Source organism: Lampetra fluviatilis, chromosome 13 (genome assembly GCF_964198595.1).
Source record: "Lampetra fluviatilis chromosome 13, kcLamFluv1.1, whole genome shotgun sequence".
NCBI lineage: Eukaryota > Metazoa > Chordata > Hyperoartia > Petromyzontiformes > Petromyzontidae > Lampetra > Lampetra fluviatilis.
The window spans coordinates 229018-252627 of NC_136287.1; the positions used below are offsets into that span (position 1 = coordinate 229018).

The 23610-nt window shown below is 56.0% G+C and overlaps 1 protein-coding gene across 1 annotated transcript; it reads left to right on the forward strand.

Moving 5' to 3' along the window:
* Positions 1 to 6107: 6107 nt before the first annotated feature.
* ALPK3 (alpha kinase 3) lies at positions 6108 to 23103 on the forward strand. Its single transcript, XM_078861854.1, has 16 exons — positions 6108 to 6138; positions 7040 to 7212; positions 7618 to 7739; positions 11680 to 11797; positions 12523 to 14515; positions 15126 to 16818; positions 17145 to 17396; positions 17711 to 17858; positions 18631 to 18758; positions 19108 to 19143; positions 19378 to 19655; positions 19746 to 19834; positions 20472 to 20683; positions 21136 to 21184; positions 21769 to 22071; positions 22367 to 23103. Exons 2-16 carry the CDS (start codon positions 7085 to 7087, stop codon positions 22587 to 22589), a joined length of 5772 nt encoding a protein of 1923 aa, XP_078717980.1. The 5' UTR covers positions 6108 to 6138; positions 7040 to 7084; the 3' UTR covers positions 22590 to 23103.
* Positions 23104 to 23610: the final 507 nt, after the last annotated feature.

The following is a 23610-nucleotide window of genomic DNA, read 5'->3' on the forward strand; positions in this document are numbered from 1 at the left end:
CTAACACTGGAACTAACACTACACCAGTACCAACATTGCTCCTGTACTAACACTGGAACTAACACTACCCCCACTACCAACATTGCTCTTGTACTAACACTGGAACCAACACTACCCACAGCGCCAACATTGCTCCTGTACTAACACTGGAACTAACACTACCCACAGCGCCAAAGTTGCTCCTTTCCTAACACTGGAACTAACACTACCCACAGCGCCAACGTTGCTCCTGTACTAACACGGGAACTAACACTACCCACAGCGCCAACATTGCTCTTGTTCTAACACTGTAACTAACACTACCCACAGTGCCAACGTTGCTCCTGTAGTAACACTGGAACTAACACTACCCACAGTGCCAACGTTGCTCCTGTAGTAACACTGGAACTAACACTACCCACAGTACCAACGTTGCTCCTGTACTAACACTGGTACTAACACTACCCACAGCGCCAACATTGCTCCTGTATTAACACTGGGACTAACACCACCCACAGTGCCAACGTTGCTCCCGTACTAACAATGGAACTAAAACTGCCCATGGTGCCAACATTGCTCCTGTACTAACACTGGAACTAACACTACCCACAGCGCCAACATTGCTCCTGTACTAACACTGGTACTAACACTATCCCCAGTACCAACGTTGCTCCTGTACTAACACTGGAACTAACACTACCCACAGCACCAACGTTGCTCCTGTACTAACACTGGAACTAACACTACCCACAGCACCAACGTTGCTCCTGTACTAACACTGGAACTAACACTACCCCCAGTTCCAATATTGTTCCTGTACTAACACTGGAACTAACACTACCCACAGCGCCAACGTTGCTCATGTACTAACACTGGAACTAACACTACCCACAGCGCCAACATTGCTCTTGTACTAACACTGGAACTATCACTATCCACAGCGCCAACGTTGCTCCTGTACTAACACTGGAACTAAAACTGCCCATGGTGTCAACATTGCTCCTGTACTAACACTGGAACGAACACTACCCACAGTGCCAACGTTACTCCTGTACTAACACTGGAACTAACACTACCCACAGCGCCAACGTTACTCCTCTACTAACACTGGTACTAACACTACCCACAGAGCCAACGTTGCTGCTGTACTAACACTGGAACTAACACCACCCACAGCGCCAACGTTACTCCTCTACTAACACTGGAACTAATACCACCCACAGCGCCAACGTTACTCCTGTACTAACACTGGAACTAACACTACCCCCACTACCAACGTTACTCCTCTACTAACACTGGTACTAACACTACCCACAGCGCCAACGTTGCTCCTGTACTAACACTGGAACCAACACTACCCACAGCGCCAACATTGCTCTTGTACTAACACTGGAACCAACACTACCCACAGCGCCAACATTGCTCCTGTACTAACACTGGAACTAACACTACCCACAGCGCCAAAGTTGCTCCTTTCCTAACACTGGAACTAACACTACCCACAGCGCCAACGTTGCTCCTGTACTAACACGGGAACTAACACTACCCACAGCGCCAATATTGCTCTTGTTCTAACACTGGAACTAACACTACCCACAGTGCCAACGTTGCTCCTGTACTCACACTGGAACTAACACCACCCACAGCGCCAACGTTGCTCCTGTAGTAACACTGGAACTAACACTACCCACAGTACCAACGTTGCTCCTGTACTAACACTGGTACTAACACTACCCACAGCGCCAACATTGCTCCTGTATTAACACTGGGACTAACACCACCCACAGTGCCAACGTTGCTCCTGTACTAACACTGGTACTAACACTATCCCCAGTACCAACGTTGCTCCTGTACAAACACTGGAACTAACACTACCCACAGCACCAACGTTGCTCCTGTACTAACACTGGAACTAACACTACCCACAGCACCAACGTTGCTCCTGTACTAACACTGGAACTAACACTACCCCCAGTTCCAATATTGTTCCTGTACTAACACTGGAACTAACACTACCCACAGCGCCAACGTTGCTCATGTACTAACACTGGAACTAACACTATCCACAGCGCCAACGTTGCTCCTGTACTAACACTGGAACTAAAACTGCCCAGAGTGCCAACATTGTTCCTGCACTAACACTGGAACTAACACTACCCACAGCGCCATCGTTGCTCCTGTACTAACACTGGAACTAAAATTGCCCATGGTGCCAACATTGCTCCTGTACTAACACTGGAACTAACACTACCCACAGTGCCAACGTTACTCCTGTACTAACACTGGAACTAACACTACCCACAGCGCCAAAGTTACTCCTGTACTAACACTGGTAGTAACACTACCCACAGAGCCAACGTTGCTGCTGTACTAACACTGGAACGAACACTACGCACAGTGCCAACGTTACTCCTGTACTAACACTGGTACTAACACTACCCACTGCGCCAACATTGCTCCTGTACTAACACTGGTACTAACACTACCCACAGGGCCAACGTTGCTCCTGTACTAACACTGGTACTAACACTACCCACAGCGCCAACGTTGCTCCTGTACTAACACTGGAACTAACACCACCCACAGCGCCAACGTTGCTCCTGTACTAACACTGGAACTAACACTACCCCCACTACCAACATTGCTCCTGTACTAACACTGGAACTAACACTACTCACAGCGCCAACATTGCTCCTGTACTAACACTGGAACTAACACTACCCACAGCACCTACATTGCTCCTGTACTAACACTGGGACTAACACCACCCACAGCGCCAACGTTGCTCCTGTATTAACACTGGAACTAACACTACCTGCAGTACCAACATTGCTCCTGTACTAACACTGGAACTAACACCACCCACAGCGCCAACATTGCTCCTGTACTAACACTGGAACTAACACTACCCACAGTGCCAACATTGCTCCTGTACTAACACTGGAACGAACACTACCCACAGCACCAACGTTGCTCCTGTACTAACACTGGAACTAACACTACCCACAACGCCAACGTTACTCCTGTACTAACACTGGAACTAACACTACCCACAGCGCCAACGTTGCTGCTGTACTAACACTGGAAAGAACAATACCCACAGCGCCATCATTGCTCCTGTACTAACACTGGAACTAACACTACCCACAGCGCCATCATTGCTCCTGTACTAACACTGGTACTAACACTACCCACAGGGCCAACGTTGCTCCTGTACTAACACTGGTACTAACACTACCCACAGCGCCAAAGTTACTCCTGTACTAACACTGGTAGTAACACTACCCACAGGGCCAACGTTGCTGCTGTACTAACACTGGAACGAACACTACGTACAGTGCCAACGTTACTCCTGTACTATCACTGGTACTAACACTACCCACAGCGCCATCATTGCTCCTGTACTAACACTGGTACTAACACTACCCACAGGGCCAACGTTGCTCCTGTACTAACACTGGTACTAACACTACCCACAGCGCCAACGTTGCTCCTGTACTAACACTGGAACTAACACCACCCACAGCGCCAACCTTGCTCCTGTACTAACACTGGAACTAACACTACCCCCAGTACCAACATTGCTCCTGTACTAACACTGGAACTAACACTACCCCCACTACCAACATTGCTCCTGTACTAACACTGGAACCAACACTACCCACAGCGCCAACGTTGCTCCTGTACTAACACTGGAACTAACACTACCCACAGCACCTACACTGCTCCTGTACTAACACTGGGACTAACACCACCCACAGCGCCAACGTTGCTCCTGTACTAACACTGGAACTAACACTACCCGCAGTACCAACATTGCTCCTGTACTAACACTGGAACTAACACTACCCACAGCGCCAACGTTGCTGCTGTAATAACACTGGAACTAACACCACCCACAGCGCCAACATTGCTCCTGTACTAACACTGGAACTAACACTACCCACAGTGCCAACATTGCTCCTGTACTAACACTGGGACTAACACCACCCACAGCGCCAACATTGCTCCTGTACTAACACTGGAACTAACACCACCCACAGCGCCAACATTGCTCCTGTACTAACACTGGGACTAACACCACCCACAGCGCCAACATTGCTCCTGTACTAACACTGGAACTAACACTACCCACAGCGCCAACATTGCTCCTGTACTAACACTGGAACTAACACTACCCACAGCGCCAACATTGCTCCTGCACTATCACTGGAACTAACACTACCCACAGCACCAACGTGACTCCTGTACTAACACTGGTACTAATTCTACGTACAGTCCTAACACTGATACTAATTCTACTCACAGTACTCGCACTGGTACTAACTGTAACCACAGTACCAACACTCCGACTAACACTGGTAATAACTCTATTGACAGTACTAACACTAATCCTAAAACTGGTACTAACTCTACTTACAGTACGAAAACTGCTACTAACATTGGTACTAACTCTACCCATAGTACCAACACTGCTATTACCACTGGTACTAACACTACCCACATAACCAACATTGCTACTGTAGGAACCTTGGTACTAGCACTACCCACAGTACCAACTCTGCTACTAACTGGTACTAACACTACCCACATAACCAACATTGCTACTGTAGGAACATTGGTACTAACACTACCCACAGTACCAACACTGCTACTATCACTGGTGCTAACTCTCCTCACAGTTCCAACACTGGTACTAACTCTACATACAGTACTAACACTGGTTATAACTGTACCCACAGTACCAAACACTGGTACTAAAACTGGTACTAACTCTACTCACAGCACCAACACTGCTAACACTGGTACTAACTTTACCCACAGTTCCAACATTGCTACTGTACAAACAATGGTACTAACACTACCCACAGTACCAACACTGCTAATAAAATTGGTACTAACTCTACTCACAGTCCCAACACCAGTATTTGATATACATAAGTCATAACACTGATACTAACTCTACCTACAGTACTAACACTGGTTTAACTGTACCCACACTACCAACACTGCGACTAACACTGGTAATAACTCGACTCACAGTACTAACACTGCTCCTAAAACTGTTACTAACTCGATCGACAGTACAAAAACTGCTACTAAAACTGGTGCTAACTCTACCGACAATCCTAACACTGGTACTAACACTACCCACAGGACCAACACTGCTACTAACACTGGTACTCGCACTACCCACATTACAAACACTGCTACTAACACTGGTACTAACTCTACTCACAGTACTAACACTGCTCCTAAAACTGGTATTAACTCTACCCAGAGTACAAAAACTGCTACTAACACTGGTACTAACTCTACTCACAGTACAAACACTGCTCCTATCTCTACCCACAGTCCGAACACTGGCACTAACACTGGTACTAACTTTACCGACAGTCCTAACACTGGCAATAACACTACCCACAGTGCCAACACTGCTACGAACACTGGTACTAACTCTACCCACAGTCCTAACACTGGTACTAACACTGGTACTAACTTTACACACAGTCTTAACACTGGTACTAACACTGGTACTAACTCTACCCACAGTCCTAACACTGGTACTAACTCTACCCACAGTACTGGGATTCAGTTGAGTGGTGGAGGTGGTGGGAGCGATTCGTATTTGGTTCAGGTGAGTGGGGGTCCGTGTTGGGGTTCAGATGATTGGGGGTCCGTGTTGCGGTTTAGATGAGTGGGGGTCCGTGTTGGGGTTCAGATGAGTGGGGGGTCCGTGTTGGGGTTCAGGCGAGTGGGGGTCCGTGTTGGGATTCAGATGATTGGGGGTCCGTGTTAGGGTTCAGGCGAGTGGGGGTCCCTATTTAGGGAGTGAAGTGAGTGGTGTTCCAGGACCCCGTGTTTTAAGATGTGGAGAAGGGGGAGGAGGAGGGTGCCACTGCCCGGTCCCTCCTCTTCACACGGGGGATTCAGAGAGTGAGGCGAGGGGACACGCAGGAGAGAGGGAGGGAGGAGGAGGAGGGGGCCTGAGGGGGCCATTCCCCAGCGATGACTTGGGAGACAGAAATAGCGGCGCGGCCGCCACTGCGCACGCGTCCCGCTGCTGGTGTCGCGTTCCCTCGGCGCCTCCAGTCGCGGCACCCAGATCAGGGGACCCCACCAGGGACCCTTCCGTCTCGCCCGCACCAGCTCCCCGCGGTGAGTGAGTGAGTGAGTTCGCGCTCTCCCCGGGTACCCGCGGCGACCCACGGGGACTCCCCGGAGCCGCGTCAGAGACGGGGCCGATCGGGGGTCGCGGAGAGCCCAGGGGCGTGGGGGTTCTTGTGGGAGAGAGGGCGACTCGGGGTATTTTTAGGCGCCAGCTGGCGAGACGCAGCTCCCGTGACTGTGACGGGGCCCGGGGCCCCTCAAGTCTCCACTGGGGTCCCTGAGCCGATCCCTACCGTAGGGACCACGGGGGCCATGATCAGAAGTCCACGTCCATGTGTCCACTCGCCTGGAGGACCCGGGGAGCGGGGGTCCCTGGGTCCCTAGAGGACGCAGGCGACCTCTTCCCCGGCGTGCCCCCGCCGTCGCGATGATTGCGTTTTACGTGGAGCTGCGACGAGAACGGCTGTCGAGGAACGGACTGAGTGGAGTGGCGACCCTGGCAGACCCCCTCGGGGCCCCTTGATAGGGTCAGCCACTGCCCTGCGGGGTTCGGGGGTGACGGCGGGAGCGGTCCGGGGCAAGGCCCGGCCCCGGGGCCCCCTCCCTGGACCCCTGCACGAGGTCAACGACGCCAACATTCCATGACGCACGGAGCTGTTTACGAGGCCCGTGGCCCCCCGTGCGCCCGCACCTGCAGCTGCTGCTCGCAATCCCGAACCTCATCTCTCACTCATTCTCAACTCTCTCATCATCCAGCTCCTCCTGAACGCTTTTCTCATCCTCATCTCAGTTCTACACTCATGCTCATCGTCCTGATTCCACCCCTCATCCCATTCCCTTTTATCCTCCTCATCCTTCTCCCACTCAACTCTCTCCTTATCCCACTCCTCCTCAACCCTCCCTCCTCGCCGTCACCCTAACTCCTACCGTTCTCCCTTCTCCGCAGCAGGATCACCAGCAATCATCATCACCATTACCAACAGCAGCAGCAGCGATGACGTCCCGCTCTCGGAACGGGCCCGGAGCCCCGGGTCAGGGTACCCGCTACACGCCGCACACGCCCAAGAAGAGCTCGTCCCGGGAGCTCAACCCATACCTCTCCGACGTGCGGCCAGAGAACCGGTAAGGGGGGGTCACGCACCAAGGGTTAGGGTAGAAACCTCGACCCCTGCCATTGCGCTCCGTGTACCCCCTTGGCCTGTGTCCCCTTGCCCCCGATCCTGGATCAGCTGATATAGAGCGAGGGATGTTGGGGGGGGGGGGGCGGGGGGGGGGCGTCCCTTGTGACCACATCCCCATAACCCCTTGTCCTGTGTTCCATGTCCTGTGCTCCATGTCCTGTGCTCCATGCCCCCCTGCCCCTTGCCCTATTTCATTCTGCCTCTTAACATCTAACCTTGTCCTTAGCCCGTGCCCTTGCCACCACACCCCGTTGGCTTGTACTCTCATTGCCTCATGCCCCCTGTGCTATCCTCGTGCCTGTGACCATCTCCCCGTGGCCCGGTACCCTCTGTGCCCCCTGTCCAGGCACACCCTGTGCACCGTCATGTCGCAGCTGGCGGAGGAGTCATCTCCGATGTTTGCCGTGACCCCAAGGTCGCGCGCCGTGAGCGAGGATACCGACGTGCGCTTCACGTGCACCGTGAGCGGTAGCGCGCACACCCACACAGACATCTACACACACATCCACACCTATACACACACCTACACACACACCTACACACACACCTACACACACACACCCACACACACACCCACCCCTATACACACCTAAACACACACCTACACGCACACCCACACTTACAAAGATCCCCCGTATAGCCTTAACAGACTGTAGGGGCAAGTGCTGTTAGCGAGCACCTATGAAGGCCGGAACGGTACACGAGGGGGTGGGTGGCCAGCACCACGCCCGACCGCCTTTGTCTCCCCAGTGGCGATGTTTACACACCGCACCAGGTACTCATTTAAGGCTGAGTCGACCTAGGGGAGGCCCAGGACCGGTTCAGATAATCGTCACTGGTGTTAGCCGTGAGCGGGAATCGAACCCGGGTCGCCAGGTTCATAGCGCAGCGCGCTAACCGCTACACTACCGCTCCACACTTACACACACACCCACACCTACACACCCACCCACCCCTACACACACACACCCACACACACCCACACACACACCCACACACCTACACACACACACCTACACACACATCCACACACACACCCACACACACCTACACACAACAACAACCGCCATTCGCCACTAAGTGGCGGTGACGTCACCACGACGCTTGTGCCAGGCCATGTGAACCTTGAGGCCACGTGAAGTGTCGAACGCCCGCTGGCAGGAGGTCACGGGGCAAACCCAGGTGCCACGGGTCGACTGACTGAGATGACCGAGATGACTGGTTGATGCACCACTTGTGCCCCCTACTGTGCCAACTTGCTGTGCTTTAGCCACCCGGCGCTCCGCTCGTTGTTGTGAGTGTCGCTCCTCCGCCCTCTGTTGTTGTTGGAGGGCGACTGCCTCCAAATGCCCAGTAGCGTCCTTCACGAGCCTCCTCCACAGAGGCTGATCTTGACACCGCTGGTACCAGTCATCGGCAAGTCCACTCAGCTCCACGTCCTCCTGTACCACATCACTCCATCTCTTCTCTAGCCCGTGCTGCGCCCGTTTAGCCCCCTGGATCCGGCCGAACAAAAGCTGTTTGGGCATGCGGTGATTGGGCATGCGGGCTACATGGCCGAGCCAACGCAGCCTTGCCTGCCGGAGGTGCTCACCGATGGGACTTTGTCCAGATTTTTCGAGGATTTGTGAGGTCCTCACACAATCCAGCCTAAAAAAGCCAGGATTGATCGTAGGCAGGCCAGCCTAAATGTTTCTAACCGGCGGAGATGTTCCATTAGGGGGTCCACGTTTTGTGGACCCGCCTACACACACAGGCACACACACACAGGCACACGTCCACATTGCCACACACCTACACATACAGGCACACGTCCACACACACACAGGAACACGTCCTCATAGACACACCCACAGATCTACACACACAGGCACACGTCCACATAGACACACCCACATATCTACACACACACTCATATACAACAACAGCCGCCATTCACCACCAAGTGGTGGTGATGTCACCACGGCACTTAAACCAAGCCAGTTGCACTCCGAGGACACGTGAAGTGTCAAAGGCTCGCTTACAGGTCACGGGACAGACCCAGGTGCCATGGGTTTGGGGCCGTCCATAAATTACGTCACGCGATTTTGACCGATTTTTGACCCCAATCTCCTCCCCTCGTCACACGGTGTCACACAAAGTCAAATAGTTAATAATTAAAATTTATCAAAATTAGTGTTGTTATAACAATTGTATTTAATTCATATTTATTTAAAGTTGCGCATTTTGATGTGACGTCATATTTCTCAAACCCCCCCTCCCCCCCTCGTCACACATCGTCACAAATGTCTGACCCCCCTCCTGCGTGACGTCATTTATGGACGGCCCCTTTACTGAGATGATTGGCAGATGCACCACCCGTGCCAATTTGCTGCAATTTGGTCGCCCGGCGCTGTGCCCTGCGTTGTTGTGTCGCTTTGCTGTCCTCCATTGTTGTTGGATGGTGACTGCCTCCAACTACCCAGTAGCATCCTTCACGAGCCTCCTCCATAGAGGCCGATCTTAACCACTAGTACTAGTCTTTGGCAAGTCCACTCAGGTCCAGATCCTCTTGTACCGTTTCAGTCTATCTCTTCTCCAGCTCGTGCCGTGCCCGATTAGCGCCCTCTACGCGGCCAAACAGAAGCTGCTTGGGCATGCGATGGCTGGGTATGCGAGCTACATGACCCAGCCAACGCAGCCTTGCCCGCCGGAGCTCACTGATGGGAATGTGTCTATAGCTTTCAATGATGTGAGCTCCTCATACAATCCAGCCTGGTTAAACCCAGAATGGATCGTATGCAGGCCAGCCTGACTGGTGCAGATGTTCCATTCGAGGGATCCACGTTTCACAAGCATAGAGGGGAGGGCATGAATTGGCTGAGAAGATCCAGAGTTTTGTGTGGAGTGACAGGCCAGGTAACTTCCACACAGCGTTACACAGCCGATGAAAAGATAATGCCGCCCGATTGATTCGGATTGAGACTTCTGCTGTCAAACCAGAGCTGTTTATAAGAACACTGCCCAAGTACCAAAACTTCTCCACTCTCTCTATAACTGCTCCATTACCCAAGCAGCAATTAACAGAACATTAGCATATATAACATGGCTGACCAATAGGGAGCAATCCCTTAATCGCAATCGGGCATTGGATCAGCTTCCCATTGTACCAGATGAATGTTCTCCTGGAGAAGCCATAATGAGCTTTCGAAAGTGTGGTTAAAGCAAATTTAATTGACCAGCGAGCGCTGGCAACCGGATGGCCGTCTGGAGGTCGCAAGTTCAAATCCTGGTTGTGGGGGTTGATTCAACCAATCATCATTCCTCCCCCTGGGTCAAAATAACGATATGGGGAAGATCAACAGCGGTTGTCCGATGGATAGACTCACCCCCACCAAAGGAATGTGGAATTTACACCACTTGATCAGCGCTGTAAAATGCAGCTAAGCACCAACGTTCATATTTTTTTTATTGAGAACAAACACCCATAAATTGGCTGAAAACATCTCCTGAGAAGGAGTTCTCAGACTCAGCGTGGCTTTCCTGAATGAATGAATCATAATCGTTATTTATCCTGGAGAAATCCGATGAGCTATGAAGCTCTTGTTAACAGATGGTCCAGTAGGGGCACGGGGTCAGAAAGTTACAACAATCAATAGAAAACAAAGATAAGAGTGCAAAGTATAGGAAAGGTAAACACTAGAAAATGCATGAAATGAAACTAAACTATTTTTTTTTACCACAAGCAACCTGGCCACAAATGATAGCTCAACTAAGTGGCTTGTAATGTGGACATTTATAGCAGCCAAATAATCTAAACGTATTTTTCTAAATGTGAAGGGTAAAACCAGAGGACCTGGATAAAACAATCCACATGACCACCGGGAGAATATGCAAACTCAAAATATACAGGCGCCATGGCCTGGGATTGAACCCATGACCTCCTGCATACCATTACAGGAAGATAACATCACACTACCATGGCGCCCCTTAAATATAATAAAGTAACAAAGTTCAAAATGCATGAGTGGAACGGCAAAAACAGTCCCAGACTACATCAAAACAACACACAGTCCTTCAATAAATGTTCACGTAAAAATGTAACTTTCGATATATATGGGTAAGGATGAACGTTACAAATCACATCGGCAATCGCTGTCATTACAATATTACAATCACTCTTATTATAACCCAATCACTATAACACCAAAATCACTATCATAACACCACAATCACTAACCATTATAACACCACACTCACTATCATAACACAACAATAACTATAATGACTCCACAATCACTGTCCATATAATACCACAATCACTAACATTATCACACCACGATGCTTGTGTAAGCAGGAACTCACTGACCATTTGACTCTAAAGTCCCTGACCTTGCTGCCCTCCCCCTGCCCAACCTTCGACCCCCAGGCCACCCAGAGCCCGAGGTCCTGTGGTATCGTGACGATGAACAGCTTGACCGGTTCTGCGGGCTGCCCAAATATGAAATCCTGCGCGAGGGAAAAGTGCACACACTCAAGGTGTATCGGTTAGTGCGCCCTGCACGGCACACACCGCATGCTGCACACGCACAACACGCTCACACGGCACGCTCCACATGCACAACACACACACATGACACGTACACGTCACGTGACATATGTGCACTGCACATGCACAACACATACAACACAAACATGACACATACCACACCTACACTCTACACATGAAACAACACCTACACAACACACACTATATACACGCACAAACACACCTGCCTTAGACACGTGACCCATACACGCATGGCTGGATCTCAGGGAGATACAGTTGGAGTGGGAGGGGGGCGACAGTTCAGGGTCCATGGGGGACCTGTTTCCTTTGATACGGTGACATGTAATTAGCCTGCGTTAACCTCGTCCACCAGCCCTCCAGTATCAAATAGCAGATCCCTCCTGGGGCTTTAAGTACACGCAGGGTCGTGCTGCTCACAGGCAGCGGCAAGGCTCAACGCACATCCACCTGACCCCCGTACTGCATGTCCAGTGCTCTCAGCCCTGGCCAGATTGGCCAGGGCTGAGAGCTAACGCGGCGGTCCCCACAGGCAGAATTAAACCACTGCGACAATGGCAGGAGGCACTGCACAAAATACACACACACATCGTGGCCCCTACAGACACGACGCCTACGCAACGATCCCCACTGGGCACGCGAGTGGCAGCGAATCAGGGCAAAGCCACCAAACCCGGGCCCGGCTTCTCCCCCATGCCCACTTAGGTGCACGGAGGAGGACGCGGCCATCTACCAGGTGTCGGCGCGAAACACCAAGGGCATTGTGTCCTGTTCCGCTGTGCTGGAGGTGGCCACCATGAACGAGTTCAAGATCCACCAGCGCTGGTTCAACAAACTGAAGGCCAAGGCAGAGGCGCGGCGCTGCGAGGCCGCGCGGGCGCCCGGCAAGGAAAACAAGGGCACGGCAGCGCATGACGGCGTCACCCCGGCAACGACCACAGCGGCCGGCACGGCGACCTCCTGGCACCGCAGCCCTGAGTCGCGGACACGCCGCAAACGCCGCTCACCCGACCTCCGCAATCCATCGCCGTCTTCATCGCCGGCTTCGGTCCGTGCCGAGCGAGCGAGAAGCAGGGCCACCTCGTCGCCCAAGAGGGCGGCGCACACGCCGCATCTCGGCGGCTCATCTGAGCCTGGGGCCGGTCCTCCTACTGGGCCCCTTGCCGGGCGTGCATCTCCGCCCAAGCGGGTCGCGGGTCGTGCCGAGGCCCGCCAGGACGCGGCGGACGCAAAGCTCAACGGTTTCCACGGTGGGCCGGGCTCTGTAGACCGGGAGGCCTCGTGGAAGTCTGGCTCGGCGCGGGGTCGCGGCTATGGGTCCCACGGGGACCCAGACGACGGTGGGGACAGCGGTGGTGGTGGCGGCTCAGTGGTGTACGTAATGGAGACGTTGGAGGAGATCATCACCACGCGCCCCGCACACAAACCCGACGCTGCACACTTTCAGAGGAGCAGGGCGACCGGGGAGTCGGCCGCTATCGTAACCCCGGTGAAGGTCGTGGATGAAGCAGAACAGCACGAGCGGCAGCGTGAGAAGCAGCCCGAGGAGGAGCGATCGCTGGATGCAAAGGTCCCAACAGTGGGCGAGTACCTGCGCGAGCTCCTACACGGCGCTCATGACGGGAGCGAGCCGAGCGACACATCCCAGCCCACCGAGCTGAGCGCCTCCGAGATGGAGTCAGAGAAAACGAGCGAGGATGACACGAGGTCTTCGGCGAGCACCACCCCAACGGAAGCGCTTGGCTTCCCCGCGTCTCCCGCACTGAGCCCCGACGACTTCGACACGGCGATGAGCACAGGCGGCACGGACGACGAGACCGGCGGTCACTCGGGGCGGATGCCGGCGAGCGAGCCTCTGTTCTCGCCGGCGTCGCGCCCCAACGCTGTGGACAGAACCACAGCCAATACGAGCCCAGGGCAGGGCACAACTGACGCGGAGAGCGATGCGTGCGAAGATTTATATGACACGGCGGATGAGGAGAGCGCCACATCTCCTGACTACAGCTCAGAGGCCGTTGACTCCTCGTCGGACGTGACAGAGGAGTTCGGGGACTCATACTACACGCTGTCGGATGGCCTCCCCTCACCCGACTCGGACCGCACGGAGACGCCACTCTACTTCTACTCGCCTAATGAGACACCCCTGCCAAGCGACGACACGGACACGGCCTCCAGTGGCGGTTGGTTCACCGCCCGCGCCTCATCCTCCACCGGTGACTCCAGCGTGGCCCCGGCCAGCACTGACACCAGCACGGAGGCCAGCAGTGGCTCCGGTAGGAGCAGTAGCCTTCTGGGCAGCCTGGCCTACCTGGCAGGCAGCCCCGAGGCTGCGGGCATTGCTTGGAATGCGCGCGCAAACCGCGGGTCAAGTGACGATGGCGCTTTGCGCGTCGCAGGCACGAGGCGGCAAGGGGCGGTGCCGCGGCTGTTGCAAAACGCCGGCCTCAACCTGCCGCTGATCCCGCCCCCCCCCGCGCTGTCGTCAGTTCCACGGTCACCGCGACAGCAGCCAGCGCAGTCACCGGTGGAGTACTACGTGGTGGAGGGCCCGCGGCGCCGTGCCACGCCAGGGCCCCACGGGAGGGTGCGCCGTGACGAGTACTTCCAGACGTCGGGCCCAAGCCCGCCGCCAGACTCCCCGGAGGCCGCCATGATGCTGCTGCACCGGAGCCGGTGGGCGCCTGGAGGCTTCGTGCAGGTATGACGATGATGACGGTGATTCGTACTTGGTTATTGAGTTAAGCGACGTAATCTGGATACATTTCTGCTGTAAAAACCTTCCACCACCTGACACATATGAACCTTTTTCCATTTTGAGACATCCGGTCACCACTGAATCTCGGAACACGAAAGCGGTTAGCATTAATTTTATTTAGAGAGCGATAGCGCCGTTGTCTTAAAGACATTTTAATCACCGCAGAGAACTGTAGTGTCACAGTCACACTCTATGATAGCTGGTGGCAAACTCTGCCGCATGCCCTCCTGCATGGCCTTGTGGGAGCCTTGGTGCTGATAAAATAATTTTAAATTTTATTTTTTCTTCCAATTCCATTCCGTTGACTTACACGTACGTCATTCGAACAGAATCGGAAGAAAAACTCACAATGTACATGAATGTAATTGGAATGGGAAAGGATTAAATTGTCACTTGTGGATAGTAGGCCAAACAAAGGGAGGTCCCCGTGTGCCAGCAGTGTTGTTAGCAGCCACTAGCAGGCCTGCACCTTCACATTTTCTGAATATGAATGTCGTCACCAACAACATCACGAGTACAAAGCTATTGTGCAAATGAACGCTCCCTGCCGCAGGCTCCACACCCCGGCGTGGCAGACGCCCATCACGAGGGGGGCCGTCGGGATGTGGTGGTGGAGGGGGGCACACCCTCGCCCCCAACAGTGGGCAGGGCGGGCAGCCAGCGCCCCCCATCCTCCCAACTCAGCACCGACTCAACGGACGACACGTGCTCGTACGCTCACATTACATCGCCACTCGGTGTGTCCTCCGAGGACTCGTCCAGCACCACAGAGACGGAGCCCGACCTGTGGCACCCCGTGGAGGAGGGCCCCCCCGTCGAGCCGGGGCCTCCCGCGGAGCGGGCACCCCCTTCGGGGCCGGGGGTCCCCTCAGAACGAGCGGAGATGCGAGGGAGCGAAATGAGGCCGGGCGGCGCGATGACGGATGGGGGCATTGGCCCGCGTGCCAACATCGGCTCGCGGAGGCCGGCCGGAGAAAGCAGAGTTGATGAGCAAGGGGCTCGTGGGAAGAAGAACGTTTGCCATTCGGCCAACGTGGAAACCTCCGACAAGGGTTTACGAGCGGAGGGAAATCATGATGGCCAGCAAGTGCCCGTCCACGCCGCAGTGGTCGCCAGGGCCGGGGGACAGAAGGCCGTGGCCGGAACCGACCCTGCAGCGGAGCGGCCGTCGGCTCCTCACTCCGGGGCGGGTGGTGCCACACGTTGTGAAGCTGCCAACACAGCAGCCAATGCCGTCAGCGCGGCCAGCGCTGGAGAAACAGGCGCAGTGGAGTCGGACATTTACCTGGAGAACTTGGGACGGGAGAAGCAGCGAGCAGACAGAGGTGGGGAGAACGCAGGGATACCGAGTGGAGGAAAGAGCAGCGTACGCGCTGACTCCTCGGTCTTCGTCTTCAAACTCCCGAAGGTGCCACCGGTGGTGATGGAGCGAGCGGTGGAGGAACACGGGAAGGCCGAGCGTGAGCGGCAAGTGAGTTCCGCACCCCCTACGCAGTGGCCTCGCCGGGCCGAGCCAAAAGACTACCTCGTCGTCGCTCAACAGGAGGTGGCGGCCGACGCCGACTTGGCAGTGCCCCCTGAGGAGCCCCTGGTCGACCGCGGCAAGGGTGGGGAACCACCTGTGAAGGGAGATGGAGCGGATGAGAAACCCAGACTTACGGAATCCGCCGAGGTCAGCGGCGATGTGGGCGAAGACGTATCTGCCGAGAGGCCTGGAACGGATAACGCCAGTGAGTTGCATGCCACACCAAAACCGATGCCGGTGGCGAGAAGCGAGGCCCTCATATCGGTGGAAACGGAGCAGCACGGCGAGGAGGAGGGAGAGGAGCGCATCCCGGGGGGCTGCCCGGCGCTCCCGATCATCCTGGTAGAGGACACGAGCACGGGGCTCACTTCTCGCAGCCCGCTGCTGGCGCGGCTACGCGGTGCTGGCAGCTCCCCGGAGACGGCGCGTCGGGCACTGCTGCCCTCGGCCACACCACAGGAGCTGGCGTCCGGAGCCCGCAGGAAGGTCTTCATCCCCCGCGGCGCAGCCGACGCCGCCTCCACACCACAGCCACCCGGCGGCGAGCAGGAAGGCGACGCGACGGAAAAACAACCGGTGTTGCTCAGCGCCGTCGCATGCGGATCGGACGCCGCCAAGCTGCTCCTCCCAACGACCGCTGGCTCGGACACGCAGGAACCGACGCCGGTCGACGGCGAAAGGCCTGCTCCGGCCTCACCCGCCGAGGCCTCCCAGGCAAAAGGTGATCCCCCCGTTGCTTCGGCTCCTCCTGCACGCGGTTGTCCCTGTCAGTTGTTGGTTGTCCTCGCACCGTGGAGAGTTATAACTCGAGGCCGCCTCTACACAGCAGCAATGATCGCCCCCTGCTGGCACACTGATGCCCACTCACATGCCAGTTGCTGAGTCACCTTGTGCTGCACAGGGTCAGCTGCCACTGCGGTGGGGGGGGGGGGGCCTTTCAAACGCGTTGAGATGAGATGTGAGTCGCTGATTGCGTGTAGAGTGGTCTGAGGTGCCTTGATGTGATGGAAGGTGCCTCTGTGCGTGCGCGCATGGTCGTGTCAGTAGACGCCGGACCGTCAGAGAAGGTGGCGGCACCACCTTCCCCAAAGGCACCATCCGTGAGGGCAGCTGCCCCCCAGGGCCCCGAGGCCTCCGATGGGCCCAGGGGGGCTCCAGATGCGACAACCAGCTCCCCCGGCTGCCTGCGCCGGCTCCGCGGCTGGGACGCGGTGCCGGGGCCTGCAGAGAGGGCCACCGAGTACCCGAGCCCCGGCAGGGCGGAGGAGACCGCCAGCACGGTGCACGACCCCTTCAAAGGCAAAGCTCTTGTGGCATCAGCAGCGGCAGTGGCAGCGGCAGAGACGAAAACCCTCATCCACTCACACGCACGCACATGCAATCGCCACCATGAGGCTATGTAACGTTTCTGTAACTTCGTGTAAAGATAAGTGGTTTTCTAAATGTCCGAAACAATCCCCAGGCTACATAACCCTCAGCCCTACACGCAGCATGTGAAGGCAACACGGGCGACCTTTGTGTTCCGTTCCATTCCATGTACGGCACGAGGCCTCGCCAGGCCGCGCTCACCCTCGCCACGTCCTCGCCGTCTGTGACCCCCCTCCCCCGTCCAGCACCCCAGCTGCTACGCAAGATCCGCGTGGACGCCTTTCCGGACCTTGCCGGCAACCTGAAGCTCTGGTGCCAGTTCTTCAATGTCCTCACCAGCTCGCGCGTCTCCTGGAGCCGCAACGGGACACTCCTCACGGAGATGGAGTTGAGGTGATCACGCCGATCGAGAATAAATTACGGAAATAATCTTCTTTGCATTCTGCATAATTTGTCGATAATGAATCTGTGTTCCAGGGCATTGGCAGCTCTTCTCATATGGCCGTGTGTGCTGTGTGTGCGGTGTATGCTGCAACGCTATGTGCTGTGTTCTGCGCTGTATGTATCGCTCTCTGGATATGTTATTCTTAGGTTTTTTCGGTAAAGTCACGTAGGTAAAACATCAAAATTAATGAAAATAAAATAAAATAAAAACAAGTCTCCGTCATCAGGTGGGACCGTCACAGCCGAATTAGCTGCATCAAGTGAGGCAATGATTCAAGAAGTAATCCCTTATAAGCAAGTTGAAGGGGGGAGGAGAGGGGGGGGGCTCATCAGAATGTGGTAGCCATGATGAGCCCCCCCCTCTCCTCCCCCCTTCAACTTGCTTATAAAGGATTACTTCTTGAATCATTGCCTCACTTGATGCAGCTAATTCGGCTGTGACGGTCCCACCTGATGACGGAGACTTGTGTTGCCTCCGAAACGTCGTGATTTTTGTTTTTATTTTATTTTCATTAATTTTGATGTTTTCCCTACGTGACTTTACCGAAAAAACCTAAGAATATGATTCCTTGCAGTCACGAAAGCTTCAAATCTAGAATCTGGATATGTTGTTTGTGCCATGTATATGACTGTGCAATCTGTGTTGTGTACTCTGCGTGCTGTGTGTTGCACGTGCTGTGTGTGTGCTGTTCGATCTGTGCTGCGTGCCTGTGCATGCCAGCGCGGGGGACGAGGGCCCCACGTCGCTGGCGCTGCCGCAGGCCTCGCGCAAGGACCACGGCCTCTACACGTGCACCGTGTCCAACCGGCACGGCACCGCGTCCGCGGAGCTGCACCTCACTCATGAGGGTAGAGCCACCACCTCCACCACACAGGCTCCAGCACCACACAGGTTCCACCACCACCTCCACCAATCAGACTCCACCACCACCACTACCACCACACAGGCTCCACCACCACCTGCACCACGTAGGCTCCACCACCACCTGCACCACACAGGCTCCAGCACCACACAAGCTCCACCACCACCACTCAGACTCCACCACCACCACTACACACAGGAGTGCGCAGCACGGAGCCTGGGCTCGGGAAACCCACTACAGGAGGTCTTGTTGGTCCCCCCCACAGTCCCGCAACTCACCCCAGAATGTTCTGTTCTGGGCTAAACCAACAACTCCAAACCCTCTTGTGTTCACAGTCTTGCGGGAGCTGGTGAACAGAGATGAGGTCAAAGGTGAATACCCCAGAACGTGAGGTTTACTGTTCCGCCTCCACCAGCTACTCTGCAATGCAACTCGGATTTCTATTTGCTTGATTGCCGTACTTTGTTTTTGCTTTCATAGTTTTGGTGACCCAGGTCACTGTTGCCACTAAGACCATATGCTGGTCTACTGACTTCTCTCCCGGTTGCACAAATATAACCTGAACGTCGACGCGGCGGCGCCTCCGCGCGTCTCCCCGCTTGCAGACGGCGAGGAGATCGAGATGACACCGCTGGTGTTCGCGAAGGGCGCGCGTGACACGAGCCACTGGGGCGACCGCTTCTTTGGGCGCATCATTACAGAGGACGCGCCGCTGGGCGGCGCGACGCACCGCAAGGTGTTCCGCACGCGTGTCGTCTATGGGCTGGCGCCGCTCTTCGAGTCGGGCAGTGCGTGCGTCCTCAAGGTCCACGGCGCCATCGCGTTCAGCACGCGCCGCGACACCGCCGAACTCGTCGCCAAGAACCAGAAGCTCACCGTCGAGGTATAAAACCCGCCCACACACTGCCACGCGACCACCACTGCCACGCGACCATCAACGTCGTGACTCCATGTTGTGTGCTCCCTGTTGCAGGTGTGCAAGTCTCAGAACACGGCGCGGGAATACTGCAAGCTGTTCAGCGCTGAGGCGCGCACCGTGGAGGGGTTCGGAGAGGTCCCCGAGTGAGTCTGCACCGTCGTCACGTGTACCACGCCCGGTTTCGTGTCCGTCACGGTTGCCGAGCACAGGGGCCCAAAGCCCCACAACGTCAAATGGCCAGCAGCGAAACGGCACCGTTGTCAAAGTTGTAATCGAAGAGTTAGTAGGTCACTTTAATTGCGCGAGGTTACAATTGTTAGTGAATGCGGCGAAAGAAACGACGATGGTGGGAGAGGGAATTCCAAAGTGGAGCAGTGCGAGGGAAGCAGCACAAAGAAAAGTGAGGTGACCTGCAGTGTGGTGAGTGGGTGGGTGAGACAGTAGGTGAGCAAGCAGGTGAGTGATTATTTGATTGGGGAAGTGAGTGAGGGAGGAATTGAGTGGGGAAGTGAGTGGTTAAGTGAGTAGGGAAGTGAGTGGGGAAGTGGAACACAGTGTGCAGGGTGAGACGACAGTCAGTGGCTGGCAACCTCAACACTGGCAGAGAAAACGAGTGAATTTTATGGGAACGGTACCCACGGCAGTAGTGATAGAAGAGTGACGAGAAGGTGACTGACCACCAGAAAGCGAGCGGCCGCTGGCAATGCGGTGAGGCACAGGTGGCCCTGCCGATGGCCGCGGTGGCAGTGGCTTTGCTGTGACTGCTGCGCCTGTGCCCAGGATTGTGCCGGTATTCATGATCTTCCGGCCGGGCAGCCACGTGCCGTACGCCTCGCTGGAGCCTGAGCTGGGTGGCCGCATAGAGCGGTTTGTGCCGGAGGGGGCAGGGGGGATCCCGGGGGCCGAGGGAGAGGCTCACGAGAAGTGCCACACTCTCCGCCACTGGCTCTACCTGTGGACGAGCGGAAACCTTATCGTGACCAATGCCAAAGGTACCGCACCCGGCAACACAATCGCTCTGGTGACACGTTTTCCACGGCGAGTCGCCATGATCACCACGGCCCACAGTCACCATGCAACATCCTCCAGCGAACCATTACAGTCCACTGTGGGTGTGTGCACGAGAGTGTGGAGAGCGGTGGCAAAGTGGTTAGTGCACTGCGCTATGAGCTGGTGGCTTGATTCACGTTCATGGCCAACGTTGGTGACGAACATCTCAACCGGTCCTGGGCCTCCCCTACCTCGACTCAGCTTCATACGAGTACTTGGTGTGGTGTGGAAACATCTGCACTGGGGAGACAAATGTGGCTGGGCGTGGTTCTGGTGACACCACCCACATATAGCTATGCCGTACTAGACTTCATAGGTGCTCGCTAAGAGCACTTGCCCCAACAGTCGGTGTTGGCTACACGGGGATTTATGTCTTTGTGTGTGTGCGTGCCAGGTGTGGGCCTCACGCTAACGGACGTGGAGGTGGCCACGCGTGTTCCTGAGTAAGTGGCGATGACATCACTTTCACACACAACCTTCATTTATCACTAAGTGGCGGTGTCGTCACCATGGCGCTTGTGCCAATCTAGAGGCACCTTGAGGCCACGTGAAGTGTCGAAGGCCTGCTCGCAGGTCACGGGACACACAGGTGTCATGGGTTCACTCACTGAGATGAGTGGCAGATGCATTATCTGTGCTCCCCAGTATGCCAACTTGCTGCATTTTAGCCGCCCGGTGCTCCGCTCGTTATTGTGTCACTTGTCTGCTGCTTTCCGTTGTTGTTGGAGGGCGACTGCCTCCAACTGCCCAGGAGCGTCCTTCAAGAGCCTCCTCCACAGAGGTCGATCATGACACTAATGGTACCACATCAGTTCGTCTTTTCTCTAGCCCATAACGTGCTGCTGGGCATGCAGACTACATGATCCAGTCAACGCAGCCTTGCCTGCCGGAGCTCACCGATGGGACGCGCATCGTGTACCCGTGCCACGTGTCGTATACCCGTGTTGTGTACCCGTTCCGCGTGTTATGTACCCGTTCCGCGTGTCGTGTACCCGTGCCGTGTGTCGTGTACCCGTGCCGTGTGCAGGACAGCGGAGTGGGGCCCCACTCCGGCTCCGCTTGCGCTTGATGCCTTCCGCGACGCTCACAGCTGCAACCGCTACTGCGCACTGCTGCGGCTGCGGCCTCTCAGAGGTCCCCCCCCGGGCCTCCCGGGGAGCCCACAGGCCACCCCCCGCGGCCTTGCCCCCCGCAGTCCGGGCGTGACCAGGAAGGGGGGTGTGACGGTGGCAGCGCCGCGCTCCAGCCCACAGACGGCGCGCAAGGCCACGCTGTCTGCGGGGGGCGGCGCCGGCAGCCCCTCTACACCACGGCGCGCCTCCTTCTCCAGGTGAGCACGCGCTGGGTGGGGACACGGGCGCATGGGGGCACGGGGGCATGCACATGGGAAGATGGAGGTGCGCACACGCTGGCACACGGGAGCAGATAATGGTACAGAGCCGCCAGTCCTCACTGCATCCCGCGCACGGGTATCACCACGAATCTCAACTGCTGCTGCGACTGCTGCTGCGACTGCTGCTCTTGAATTGTATTGTAACTGGTGCCGTTGTTTTGTGCACTCACTTCCACGTGTCCATTCACCACCTCCACTCGCTCACCTCTGCTCGCTCGCACGCAAACAACAGCCCACAGTCCACACGCAAATTCCTGTCCACCAGTCCGCAGGCTCCGCGGAAGCGAACGATATCAGGGGGACAGAGCCCCCGCCAGCCCTCCAGCCCCCAGGCCCCCCGCCGCGACATCAGCTTGCGGGTGCAGGCAGCAGCGCCGGCGGGGGCCGCTCCCCCCGTGGAAGCCGCCCCCCGTGCCCCCGGGGATGAAACCAATCGGGCAAACGAACGGTGCTGACGAGGGGAGGCGCACGGGGACAGCGCGAGTGTGCTCGCGGTTCCATTTGTTTTACTAATAAGAGTGAGCCCCCCTCCACCGCCCTCCACAGCCCCTCACCCTCTTTAGACGTTCAGCTTAAAAGAGCAATGCATGCCCCCGCGTTGGCAGGATGTGGACAATAACGACACGAGAATTAACCGCGCATTTGTACAGCGCTCGCTCAAATGCCTCGGCGACTCACGACGCCTCACGTCTCTCCTCTCAATGCAAACATTTGAAAGGGGGCGCTCGCAGTGGCAGCTGTCCCTGTGCGGCACGAAGGTGGCTCGGCACCTGGCCTGCATGCGGGCACGAATCTGCCAGTAGCAGGGGATGATGTTGCTGTGTGTGATCCCAAGTGGAGTAATTTGTGGTGTAACTTTCGAATTTGGGCCTCGACGTCGGCACACGGTCGGCCGACTCTAGCGAATGACGTCGCGGGATCCTTAACGTCCACTGCACGTGGAGCAGACGGCGTGGCGGTGTTGATGGTTACGGTAAATGCGGGCGGGGGCTGAAGGGGGGGTGGGGGAGGGCGCTATGCACTCAGCGACGGGTGTTTGTTGTGATGTTTGTGTTACCGCGCTCGCTGCCACGCACCTGCGCTCGCCTAAGTTCGCACTCTGCACCGCACACCCCACTTTGCTGCACGAGGCAGCAGCGGTTTCTGTTGCTGCTGCCGGTGACGCACGCGGGGTCTGGCTGAGAGGGCGCCACCGCGGCTCGGACTCCGATGTAAATAAAAGAGGCCCCAGCGCGCGGCGCTGTCAACACTCGTGCATGCGTGAGAAGCGTGCACACGCCTCACCAGCACTACCTCACCACACCAGTACTACCACACCGTGCACGCCTCACCAACACCACCTCACAAAGCACGCCTCAACAGCACTACCACCTGAATCTCACCCCCCTGCACCCCTGTGCCTCCCACCCTCAGCGCCTCACTCAGTCCTCTCGGCAGTCAAGGCAAACTCGTCGGCCAGTGGCCGCATCTGTGGTA